The 13,025-nt window shown below is 41.9% G+C and overlaps 1 protein-coding gene across 1 annotated transcript in view; it reads left to right on the plus strand.

The window, feature by feature from the left end:
* Nucleotides 1–12,382, plus strand: part of PREX1 (phosphatidylinositol-3,4,5-trisphosphate dependent Rac exchange factor 1) — a gene marked incomplete at its 5' end in the record, with an annotated part of 161,044 nt that extends 148,662 nt beyond the window's left edge. Inside the window, 13 exons of the mRNA XM_084271342.1 lie at nt 43–125; nt 741–831; nt 2,524–2,652; nt 3,339–3,380; nt 5,195–5,412; nt 6,476–6,575; nt 7,257–7,400; nt 7,714–7,828; nt 8,230–8,296; nt 8,636–8,823; nt 9,464–9,566; nt 10,124–10,191; nt 12,266–12,382. Coding sequence (XP_084127468.1) covers nt 43–125; nt 741–831; nt 2,524–2,652; nt 3,339–3,380; nt 5,195–5,412; nt 6,476–6,575; nt 7,257–7,400; nt 7,714–7,828; nt 8,230–8,296; nt 8,636–8,823; nt 9,464–9,566; nt 10,124–10,191; nt 12,266–12,308 — 1,391 coding nt within the window. The 3' untranslated portion in view covers nt 12,309–12,382. The remainder of the gene's footprint in view (nt 1–42; nt 126–740; nt 832–2,523; nt 2,653–3,338; nt 3,381–5,194; nt 5,413–6,475; nt 6,576–7,256; nt 7,401–7,713; nt 7,829–8,229; nt 8,297–8,635; nt 8,824–9,463; nt 9,567–10,123; nt 10,192–12,265) is intronic.
* Nucleotides 12,383–13,025: the final 643 nt, after the last annotated feature.

Below are 13,025 nucleotides of genomic sequence, written 5' to 3' on the forward strand. Positions count from 1 at the left end.
GTTGGTAAAACAGTAAAAAGCTTTTCACCTTTCCTTTATTAGGAGATGAGCTTCCCAATGATATGAGGATCCCTTTGGACAAACAAGACAAACTTCATGGCTGTCTGGAACATCTTTTTAACCAGGTGTGTAAAGCATTACTGCAACACAGAACTGCTTAGTCTGTATCCACATCAATACAAGAAATTGAAAGTATCAAATTGTTTAATGAAATCCAATTTTGAGGGAAAGCAAACTATCAAGATTTTATGTTACGGTGTAAGCAACTGTGTTACAGGACAGTTTGAGGAGTCAATTTTGGTCAACATTCAAGTTGCCTACTGCAATTTAAGCAAGGTGATCTTAACCTGCCTTATCTCAGGCATTAGACTGAGGGGAAAAAAGCTTTCATGAAAAGGAAGAATTCTAATACCTTGTGCACTTTAAATGGATCACATTTACAGATCTCAGGAGAGTCTTCAGAAGTTTAGCAAACAGATGTCTTTATAGCTCTATAGCACCAGAGAATTGTTTTGTATTATCTTTTATCTCATCAGCATGTAGATCACCATTGTGAAAAATGCTGTATTCAGTGTGAGGCTCATGAGGCCAGTTCATGGTTAGAAAGTCCTGATGCTACTTGTCAACGAGAAATCATTTCAAAACACAAACAATGTAATGGCTTTTGCATTTTCCTGCAGTTCTGCTCAGATTTTTTTCTGCAAGTCTTACTTACATGGACTGAAAACATTTAATTGTAGGTTGATGCAATCAATGCACTTCTAAAAGGACCAGTTATAACAAAAGCCTTTGAAGAAACCAAGCACTTTCCAATGGACCACAGTTTGCAAGGTAAAGAAAGAGGTTGATTGTAGTTAGTAATGTGATTTGTGAGGACTGAAGAGGGTAACATGGATGCACATGTGCTATCCAGCCACACTATGCAGTCTGCCAAGCCATACACTAATGGCAGGTACCATGTCTGACCATGGAAATGTTTGAATCCCTGAAAGGTGATTTTCACATGAATTCTTTCTGACTCACACCCAACACTTTGCTGTTACATGTCACTGGAACAGCACAGCACTTTCACAAGTCCCCAGACCTGTGCTTTGTGAACACCAGTATGTATCTCCAAAGGTACAAGATAGAGATAGGTCAGATACAAGGAGAATGAGCTGATAAGCTGATGAGGGGCTGAGCACTGTAGATCTGAGGCACCAAAAGGCTCTGCCTGAGTTTGCTTAATGACTTATTCTGCTTTTCTTCAGACAGATAATTGCCAGAGTAAACTCATCCTCACATGACACTTATTTTGAAAACTGATTCCCAGAGAGAGCAAACAAATGATACTGTGTTTTCTTTTACCTCAGGGAGCATGACAAGACTTTGGTCTTAATGGTTTTGGGGCCCAGGATGTGGTTTCTTCTCTCACTGAAATACACAGAGCTTTATTTTCTGACTATTCCCTACATTTCCTTTCCCACTTGAAATCTGAAATGTTTCCTCTATTCCTACTGTACTTCAGGTGTTGTAGCCCCTTGCTCCAATCTTTGACAAGCTCTATTTTTAAGTTAGGGTGGCAAACTCTAGAAGAAAGCTTTTTCTGTTGGGTTTTTTTCCCAGCTCCAGAGGTAACTCCTGGGAAGTTCTGTCACATGAACTCAGCTCCACAAACACACTTACATTTATGTAGAAGAGGTTAGTCTTTCCATGCTTTGTTTGAATGAAGTGAAGAAATAACACACACCCTGAGTTCTCTTCCTTTAATTTGTTTTTGTTAAAGAGTAATTACACTGAAAGAATCTTCCAGTTAACTGAAGTTAACGGATCATCCCACATTCATCACACTAGGGAACGGACAAGCCCTGCTGACATTCAGCTGGAATCCTGGCCCAAAGTGGCTGTTTAACAGCTACCACAGGCACCTTTCAGTGATGGATGTAAATTTGAATGCTGTCCCATTTCTGTTCATGAGCAGTTATTTGGCACAGTTACTCTGTGTTTCTCTGTCTGCTTATGCATTTATCACCAACAATGGGGTGTTTGGCTTAGATACATTGCTAAGTCATGGAGAATAAACCTGCTGCTCTGTAACAAGATAATTATTTTCCATCAGGTGAAAGCAGAGTATGTCATAATGTCTCGTCAGTGTTATGAGATGTGACAGCTGCAGCCAAAAAATTGATCTGATTCTGCACAGCCAGAGTCCCTAGAGCTACCTGATATAGCTGCCTGCACACTACTGAGGGCAGACGAAACAGAAGGGAATAGCGTGTGGAGGTCTTTTCACTGTGCATGTCACCCGTGGACATAACATATAGTCCACATTCCTGAAAGTGATGCTAAGAGGCTGCTGATTGTGAGATTATAGGCACAGTTTTTTTCCCTTCTGTATTATATCTATTTCAGAATGATTTTCATTCGCAGTTGTTGCTGTTGGTACTGCATCTCCGCTTTCATCTGTGTACACATTATAATTCAAAAGCTGCTCTCAGCTATGTAGCATTTCCTTAGTGGCTAACAAACTCCATTTTTTTCTAGAGTTTAAACAGAAGGAAGAAACCACAGTTAGGTGCAGGAATAATATTCAAGCCAGCATTCAGGAAGATCCATGGAACCTTCCACTGCGCATCAAGAACCTTGTTGAAATCATACAAAAATATGTGGAAGGTCAGTAAATAAAGAAAAGGGGGTGGGGTGAGGGCTTGACTTCAGGGAGAAAAGCTCTTGATCTAATCAAGTCTAGCATTTAATTTTATCATTTTATGTCAATTTGCAATAAGGCTGTACTGGGCTCTAAAGAAGAGCAGGTAAAGCAGATTATTGTCTGCAGAGTCCCCGTGTGGTACGGTTAAATCTCACCTGTGCAGCGATTCTGAAGAACGTTCTCCCCCATCATCCCATTCAAACAGAGGGATGCCAGACTGATCTATTTCCATTTGCTTTTTCCAACCCTTTTAGCAAATGGAGAGATGCTTGTTATATTCCAAAATGAAATGAACGCTGATCAGATACTACAACATCCTAAACCACCACAGTCTGGTTGAACTGGAACAGGAGCTGAATCTGATGTTTACAGTCCAGTGCACAGCACAGGACAGAAATCACCTCCTTAGGGATTCATTGACATGTGCAATTTGTTTCCAATAATTCATGGTAGTTAACAGAACGTTTAGCCTGTAAAATTATTTGATGTGACCTTTTCCAGTCATTGACATGCCTGTGCAAGTAAGGACTGTTAGTGTAAACAGAAATGGCCATGAAGGGTCCAGGGATTGTAGCCAGTGTAACCAAATGCCATCAAATCTACTTTGGTGTCATGTTGACTAGAGCATTTCTTTTCTTCACTGTTTTAGATGGGAAGAACCAGCTGCTTTTGGCCTTGTTAAAATGCACAGGTAAGAGGGTTTGATTTGCTGCAAATTGAGAAGTCCCTACCACAGTTTCACGTGCATGCATGTGCATACATCAGAATGTTATGTTTTTCCCCTTTGATTTATGCTATCATTTGTTGTGCTCTGCATCAAGGGCAACTTTTCTATGTATGTGATGTCTATTCTTCAGTTCATGTAATTTCAGTTCACTGTAGGTCGCTTGTGTTACCTGGCTGGTCACTGATGTTTCACAACCACTCTTCTTCTTTTGACTGTCTTTATTTTTTCCTTTGTACAATCCTCCTTCCCAGACAGCCGTTACTGTTTCCTGCTGTGGTGAGAACATGCAGCAAAAATGAGACCTATTGCACAACTCTCTGTGAGACCAGGGACTCTGCCTTCTTTCCAAACAGAGCAGGCGTGTTAGGAGTGAGGGTTGTGTATGCTGAAGTTATAGCCAGGAGCAGACTGAGAACCTAAATGTGCAGCAGCACCTAAACACACTGTGGACATCGCTAATCTGTCACCGCACACAAAGCACTGTGCTCACAGATCAAGGGACCTTTCCTGGAGTGAATGTGCAGTCTTTTTGTACTTGAAACACCTTCTTGGTGGACTTTTGTTTGAAAATGAGGTAATAAATAATTGGAATAGGCTGTCATTATTTCACCCTGCCAGAGTTGATTCTCAAGTCTTCATAGAATGACGGTAAGAGATTTGTACAGCTCTAAGTCCCTTCTCGGCTTCTGCCAGGGCCAGTCCTCAAGTGCTCTGTCCAAACCAGCCTCTGGCACCAGCCCAGTGTCCATAAAGGCTGGTTTTAATCACAGCTGATACAGTGACTCTCTAAGTCTCTACCTGTGCCCCATGTTCTACAGCATGTCCATGAACAGAACGGAGGCACAGGTGGCACTGAACTGGCTGTGGCAGCTTTACGGCCCCAGGGATTCCCCTGCCTTAGGGCAGTCCTAAGCTCTCTCTGCCTTACTTCCAGCAGTACAGAGGGGTACAGGTACAGTACAGATTGGTTGCCCTTAAATTGAGAATATGGCCCGGGGTCTGGAGTGTATTAGTCAGTCTATTGTGTTCAGGGCTTTACAAAAATAATCCAGATCTTCAAAGCCTCTGGGTGATGTCTTCAGCTTCTTTCTCTGGGGAACGCTAGCTTGACAATAGAGCCTGCTGTACTGCAGTGCCTGCTGGAGGAGCCCGGGGTGCCTGGGAAGCAGCTCTTCACTTATTCATGTGCTTCTTTGCCCTGCAATCCCCTTAAGTGTGACGAGGTTGATTTGACCAGCATGTGGCTGCCTGGCAGGCAGACTGGAAGCAAAGTTAACACAAGGGAGATTCTCCCAGGAAACATAAACCAATGGTACCCTACGGCCAGGCCCAGTTAATGCATTAAGCATATGTGAATCTCACAAAATATAGATGAATGGGGGGAGATGAATCTCTAGTAGCCCAGGAGAGAAGCAATGGCAGAGACCTCCTTTCAAGAATTCTCGTGCTTCTGTAAACATCAAAAGAGAATCAGTCCAGATACAGCACTAAAGAGCAACAGCTCTTCCCAACCAGAAGAATGAACATGCAGATGGCAGAGGTAGTAATAAAAAGTCAAGTGGGCTAGAAAATTTTGAACCATGTGTGTGCTCCAGCTGTGGTGTCGTTATCTATACACCCAAGTCACAGAGCAGGAGGGGATTATCTGTTATGTTTGTGCAAAGCTACAGCAGAAGTCAAATGTCATGTGCATCCACACATGTGCAGTGTCTTTGGCAGTGAGGTTAAAGACAAGTGCACTCATGACTTCTTTGTGCTTCTCTCTCCTTCTCTGGCAGATACTGAGTTACAGCTGAGACGTGATTCCATCTTCTGCCAGTCTCTTGTGGCTGCTATTTGCACCTTTTCAGAGCAGTTACTGGCTGCTCTCAACTATCGATACAACAACAATGGGGAATATGAAGAGAGCAGCAGAGATGCCAGCAGAAAATGGCTGGAACAGATAGCAGCCACCGGTGTTTTACTAAACTACCAGTCTCTTCTCTCCCCTGCTGTGGTAAGTTGAAGAGTTGTGGCACCCTTGGGTCTGCTCACGCTCGCCTGTATGCCTCTCTGCCACTCAGCACAGCCAGAGCCCCTCATTCTAGCAGCACATTTAGACTCACTGCAGCAACCCCTGGAGATTCCTGCTGCTGACAACCATGAGCCAATATTCCACATCCCATCATTTCCACCTCACAAATACTGGACTCGCTGTCACACTACAGAACAGCACAGGAATCTGTCTGGCTTCGTTTTGGGAGTAAGGCTGCTGCATTTAGGGAGGTTTTACTGCTAGTTGTTGGTGATGCATGCGAGGCCTGCCATCTCCTGGTGAGCACGTATATTTCAAGTGCAGGGAAAAGCTCTGAGTGTTTCAAGAGCTCGGCCAACGTGAAAATCTAGGAGTTTGTTCATACCCTGGACACTTGGATAGCATAGGTGGACTGCAGTCTGTCCCGCTTCGTGGTGCTGGTATTCGAGACACTGTGTCTAAGGAGGAGAGGAGCTAGTCTTGCATAGTTCACCTGCACCTAAGGAACAGCTAAGGCACAGCTTTAGTAGTAGATAAGCTGCCTGAAGTATAAAAAATTTTTTTAAAAAAGCATAAAGGAGGAAGTAGCTCTGACACGATGAAGAAGTGACATTTGGTTTTGGATTTTGTAAACACTGTAAACTGAGTGTGGGATGTTACATGTACATGTAACTACTGTTTTTTCACATTGCATAGAATGTCTGGACATTTATTTCACAGTAACTGATAGGCAATTCTTCACCTATGTAGATATAGAGTAAAGCTTGGAGCAGGAGATCCCTTCAAACTTACTCAGTTCTTAAACCTCTCTATGCTCTGTGAATCATAGCAAATGACATCTAGGAGAAGGGTAACTCAGCTTACATCACACTATCAAAGAGCCATTAGAAAAATGCCCGACTGGGCTGGAGTTAGTTAATGGAAAGCTCCACATTCTGCTGTAGGTCTCCTGAACCAAAACATGCCCATAGCAACTGCACACTCCTGCCATCCATCTCTTTCTGGCAGATCATAACCGATTTATACCTGTTTCTGTGCTCTACAGAAAGAGGAGCGCACCATGCTGGAGGACATTCAGGTCACTCTGCCTGAACTGGACAAAGTTGCCTTCTATTTCAAGCAGTTGGATGAAAGCCTTGTAGCAAGTGAGTAGTCTCCATTTCGTTGAAGCTCTTTTTTTCTTGTTTGTTTTATGGGTTTTTAGCTTCCATTATTATAACTCTAACAGGCTATGCCAGACCTGGAGGGCACTAAGCAGCTTCTCTGAAGCACTGTTACATTCCCTCAGCTTCCACAGCAAACAGCCTAAAAAGCAGGACTGGCATCATGGGATGCCAGTGGCATGGTCTGATTTGTTACTGTGGTCTGTGCCAGTGCACCTTACCCGTGTGGCTTTGCCACAGGGACGTGTAACAGATGATGAGCAGTTCCTGACAGATGATGAGCGGTTCCTGACAGATGTTTCTAATTCACTGTGCTACCCAAGGCAGGAGGACTGTCCCTCCCCAGCTCTTCTGTGTCCCACCCTGCCAGATCTCTCTCCACGTTTACTGACTATACAATGCCATGAAAAAAGATGGGATTTTAATTATTAACCATGTTTATTGCTTTAGCATCAACCATCGTGCTAGGTCATGCTAACTGCGTATCTTTTCAGTCTAGTATTTCAGAGCCTGCGTTCTCTCAGTAAAGGCTCTCCCCTGCTCCTCTCATGGTGGAGATATGAAATGTCATTAGATAATCTAATAATCTAAACTTGGATAGCAATGGTTTCAAGTTTCTCCTGCTGTAGTAAAGCAGCAAGTGTTTTATCTTTATTTCTCCAGATACTCATGTCTTCTACCACATCGAAGGAAGCCGTCAGGCCTTGAAGGTTATCTTTTATCTTGACAGCTACTACTTCTCCAAGCTGCCTTCTCGCTTTCAGAATGGGGGAAGCTTGAAACTGCACACGGTGCTCTTTACAAAAGGTGTCTATTAAAAGCTTTCTTGAGAAAAATAAGCTAACTGATGATATGGAAAGACTCAAAATAGAGAATGACCATGAAGCTCTTAACACAGCTGAGAACTATAGACCTATTTAAGAAGCAGTTGTTTCTATTCTAGGATGACCTGGGGAGTGCTAGATTTTAGACTGAGTCATGAGAACAAGGACTTTTTGGGGCATTTTTATGTCTATGTATAAAGGCCATAAAGATATTATCTTGGAGATTATAATAGAAGTAAATATACAATAAAAAGAAAGCTAGTAACATAGGCTTATTAAAATGTTTTCTTTCTCAGCTCTGGAAAGTATGGAGGGACAGTCCCAACCGGCTGGCTCATCTCTAGAGGAACTTCCACAGCAAATTAATGGTATTTCACTTGAAAAAGTGCAGCAATACTACCGTAAACTCAGGTATTTCAAGCTTCTCCTTTGCTTTAGAAAACATGGAAAAAGTGCTTTTTGCTGAGGTGGTTTCCTGTACAAATATGATTTTTGGAGATCTTTGTTCCATGGGAAACCTTTTAATTTTCTTCACATAGTTCAGCTCACTCTGAAGTAGTTGCACTGGACAGGCTGAAATTTCCACCGAATTTGACTTCAGAATTTTGTGCAGTGCTAAAATTGCATAAGAAAGTGGATCTGGAATATTGAAGTACAGGCTCTAAATTACTGCAGTCAGAATGGTTCAATGAGAAAGCAGATCTTGAATACACGGGTTTTGGCATAGCCATGTTTTATTACAAGATGGTATACAGGTATGTGCTTGAAATGAGACACACCAGTGAATGCACTCCTTGCTGGCCTTTTTGCAGGACATTTTACCTAGAGAGATCAAACTTGCCCACCGACTCCAATACGACTGCAGTGAAGATTGACCAGGTATTGTTGTTATGTCTATTTCTACAATAAACTATCTCACTGAAATATTATTTCTACTTCTCTAAAATCCCAGTCATGGGATACCCATATAGCAAACCTGTACAAATTGCAATATACATAGTAAATATACATAGTAAATAATCTCTGTGATTTGTAAGAACTCTTTTTTAAACTGCCCCAAGCCTAAGTAGTTGTATTTTTCTACTTCCTAAATTCAGCTGTGTGGCCATTACTTTTCTGTAGATTTTTGGGCTTAGACAGGATAAAGAATTATAAATGTCTTTTTGACTGTGAAGGGGTAAATATACAACTGATTTTTTTTTTTTTTTAATTATTTAGCTTATTCGCCCCATTAATGCCATGGATGAGCTTTGCAGGCTGCTGAAGTCTTTCATTAATACAAAACCAACCCAGTCAGGATATTCTAGCAGTAACACATCAGGAGCTGGTCTGCTGCCTATATCCTCTGAGCTCTGTTATCGACTCGGAGCTTGCCAGATTACGATGTGCGGCACTGGGATGCAGAGGTGAGATTTAACACCTGTGTGTTACTGGTGTGATGGGAACTGTTGCCCTTTGTAGAGATTGAGCATTCGATCTGATTCTGTTCAAAGCAATAGAAAGGTAGATCACAAGGGAATATAAGGACCTAGATCTACTGCCCTCTTTGCTAGGGTAGGATGTGATTTTTAATACTTAATAATTAGTATTGACCACATGCTTTTTCATGTTTCGGTGCATCAGCTAATGCAACTGAGCAAGCAATCTCATTGCACAGACCTTTCAGTCAATGTTGGCTTAAATCACACACTGAAACTGCAGGAAGTTGCTCAAAAATAGCTTTAGAATCCTGGTGTGTATGAGCATTGATTCTAACCACACCACTGCTCTTCCAGTGTCTCAAAACCATTGAGTGAAAAAAAGATTCATTCATGAATAACTTTATATGAGCCACTGCAGAAGAGAGTGAAAGACAGTGAATGGTACTGGTGGCTCAAACAACTGCGGTATCTGGGTGTAACGAGGTAGACTTGCAGGACTGAGGTCATTTTATAGTAAAAAAGTAAATATAAGCATACTAGCTAACAGAAGTTGTTCCAAACAGGTAAGACTCCTGTATGTACCTATTTATTTATGCAGTATAACATCTCTTCTTCCCCTGTTCAGAAGTACACTGAGTGTGTCCCTGGAGCAAGCAGCCATCCTGGCTCGCAGTCATGGCCTTTTGCCCAAGTGCATCATGCAAGCTACAGACATCATGCGAAAGCAAGTAAGTGTTTGGATGTGGGTCTGCGACGCCACCATTCTCATTCCAGTAACATCACTGTACAAACACCAGTTTGTTTCGATGTGGTGCTGTACTTAGTGCACTACGAACCCACGTAGCCCCACTTGTGGTAACGCCTGAGTTGCTACACATCTATTTGACAGGAACAAATTAGTGTTTGCAGGTACAGCCACTACAGCAATTAAAATAATACGCCTCAGCGTATGTGACTTAAAGTATGTCCCTTGATGGTTAGAAAACAGACACTATCCAGTGTATTTAAGACAATTTTTGTATATAAAAAACCCCAAGTCTCAATCACAGCATTAAATAGTAGAAATTTCCTCGTGCTAGACAGCAGTGCTTGTAAAGTGCTTTGGGACTAATTCCATCTTTTAAGTAAACACAGATGACTAATGTATCCACCCAATGGATTCCAAATCTTCTAAAAGTAGTTAATGGATTCTCAAATAGAAACCATACTCCCATTGTAATATTTTCCCCTAAGGATCAGATGATTTATCGATACTGTCAGTACCATAAATTCTCTCTTTCCTTAGGGACCAAGGGTTGAAATCTCTGCCAAGAATCTGAAAGTGATGGACCAAATGCCACAGTGTGCACCTCGGTAGGTCATTATGTATCGTGCATTTTATCTGAGTGCTGGTTTTATGTTTCCGTAACAGTTGGGGAGTTCCTGTTATAACTGAAGATCCCCTTAATAGCAAGAGTTGAAAGAAAAAAAAATCTCATTCTTCTTTCTCACTGTACTGAATAAGTGCACTGTAGATTAATCAGCTTTGCTGCTTACAATTTGCAGATTATTAACTTCAAAGCTTTCTGCATTTTCTGAATAAAACATAATAACTGATCAGAGAGAAGGGTCTTTTCTGGACTGTTGCTGGGAGCAGGCAAAGCCACTGATCAGTGGCCATCTGTGGAATGCTTAGAAAGGAAACTTCCTGCATGTCACATCTGACTGCATATCTGCAAAGATAATTCATGGGCTGATGCTGTTGTCCTCTTAGAGGAGCATGACTGTTTAGTGACAGTAGAGCAGGTTTAAGAGCAAGCGGTTCCAGGCAGAGTAATCTTACAGCAATGCTGCTCTAAGGAGGGTCAGTTGCCCAGGGTTGCATACACTGTTTTTTTCTAGAAGACAACTTTGAAAAGCTCTGTATGTTTGTGAATCCCACTGCACCTAGCAGGAGGTAGAGATGTTCATCATCTCTACAGGATAAGAATACCTTTAGTTTGAGATGTGTCTCTCTCTGGTCACTCCAATCTCCTATATCAGAGAGATGAGAATGTTCTTTAAGAAAGTGTAATGCAGGGTTTTCCCATATTGGTAGTAACAAATGCTCATGATTTAGATGACAATATATAGAGAATCAGTCTGTACGAATATCAGAGAAATTTTGGATTCCAAGCCTGTTAATAGTGTTGTTTACAGGAAGTAGAAGGGTTCTGGCATGCAGGAATCGGCATCAGGAAAGATCCAGTAAAGTCTGTGCCATCCCTTTGGATAGAGTGAATGAGTTTGCTAGTGCTGGAGTCCTCCAAAGGATGTGTTAGTTCAGTGTCAGGATGACTTCCTTAGAACACCGACACCTTATTCACCCATTAAGGCTTCTGAGTCTAAACCAGCCCTGACTCTTTTTAAAATTTTTTTCTTTTCCTATCTGCCCCTCAAAATGCTGATGTGGGATTACTTGGAACTTTTGAGCCTGAAATGATGCTTACTGTGACAGACTGGCCTTGGTTTATTTTCTGTGACCTCAAAAAGAACAATATGTTGCATTTAGAACCTTATCCTTCTGTTGGATGGAATTGCTATTTCACAAAAAGAAGGAAATAATGGTCTGTGGTGGCTCCTGTCCCACGTTCCCAGTGTGACACATCAGCATTTTAGCAGCATGGTTATTTTGCCTTACTAATGGCTGTACATTACTTTGGTTCCATTTTTATGACCCTAACAGCATGCTGTCTTCAAAAAGAAACAGCTTTACAAACAAATCGTAAGATGAGGCAGTTCTCCTCTTTTGAATCCACTCTAAATCTCAATGACAAATACCAGGACTATTGACTTGGATTATTTCAGGGCAGTAAAGCTCAGTGCACGTGTTCCAACTGGGTTCCATCGTCATAATGTGAAATAAAACTGAAAAAAGTTAGAAGGGGCTCTGATGAATTAATCTTAATTCTCAGGATTATATTTTCTAGCATTGAGGGAAAAGCCACCACCACCAGTCATATATGAATGCCAGTCAAGATGCTCTTCGGTTTAATCTTGTGATTCAGAAAATTTCTCTGGAAAGTCAATCACTAATTTTTAAAGTTTGTTCAACCATGTCAACAAGTAAACATGTTCTTTTATCCGTTTCGTATCCTGATCGATATGAGGGGTGAACTTCTTTGTTCAGGAGAGATTCTGAACTGGGCTTAAAACAAGAGAAATAGAATACGAGAGAGGGGACTGTTGAAGACCCAAATTGGGCCAGTGTTAAAAGGGTATGATAGATAGAAAGTCTCAAATGGTGTTTAAAGAATCAGTTAATAAATCGCTAGTTAAAATTGTGGCATTATGGGTATCAGGTAACCTCTGCAGCCAAACAATAGAGAAGTTGACTAATACCCTGACCCATAACTTTGTGGTGCCATCCTTATGATATTTAATGCTGTGCTTTTCTCCTGCCTTAAAGACTCTACAGGTTGTGCCAGCCACCTACAGATGGAGATTTATAAAAGCCAGAGAGACACCCACATTGCAGCATTGCGAAAGGATTCAACTACGAGCAGCCCTGCCTGAGGAGAGGACCCACGCGAACTGACAGTGACGGTGCTGAACCAGGGAGAGACGCTGCTCTGGTTTAGTGGGACCTGAACCTGCTGGACCCAGGCACCCAGAATCTGCCTCTGAGCTCCTGCAGCACGGGCAGGGATTCTTGTATTGCTTTGACTTACTGAAGAAATTCTGGAAACAAACACCACAGAGCTATGCGGGTGGTACTGCCGTTCGCTACACGCCTGGAAAGGTGGCACCTGTGTTTCAGGAAAGCGCAGCCTGACTGATGACCTGTTTGTGCTGCTACCTAAAAGGTGTGGGCTTCAAGATATGGACTGGGTAGAGAAAATCCAGACTGATGCATATCTCCCTGTAGTGTATCTGGCATCCATTTAATTGCCAGCATAATTTTGGTCAGCATCCTTGAGCATAGCTTCACAAACACCACTTTCTCATGAACTGACCTGCACTTTGGAACAACGAATAGCACAAGCTACGGTTCATTCAAATCTCTTCCAGAGTGATTTTACACTTCAGCCCAGTGAGAACCAATCTCTCTATGCTGCAGAGTATACATTCCATAATACTTCTTAACATTACTTCATTTTACTTACTGTAGCGTTCAGGTTTTTGATTAACTCTTTTTACTAATGCCCTATTATGTACTCTGGAAGCAC

This window comes from Gallinula chloropus (assembly GCF_964237585.1).
Source record: "Gallinula chloropus genome assembly, chromosome: 16".
In the NCBI taxonomy this organism is placed as follows: domain Eukaryota; kingdom Metazoa; phylum Chordata; class Aves; order Gruiformes; family Rallidae; genus Gallinula; species Gallinula chloropus.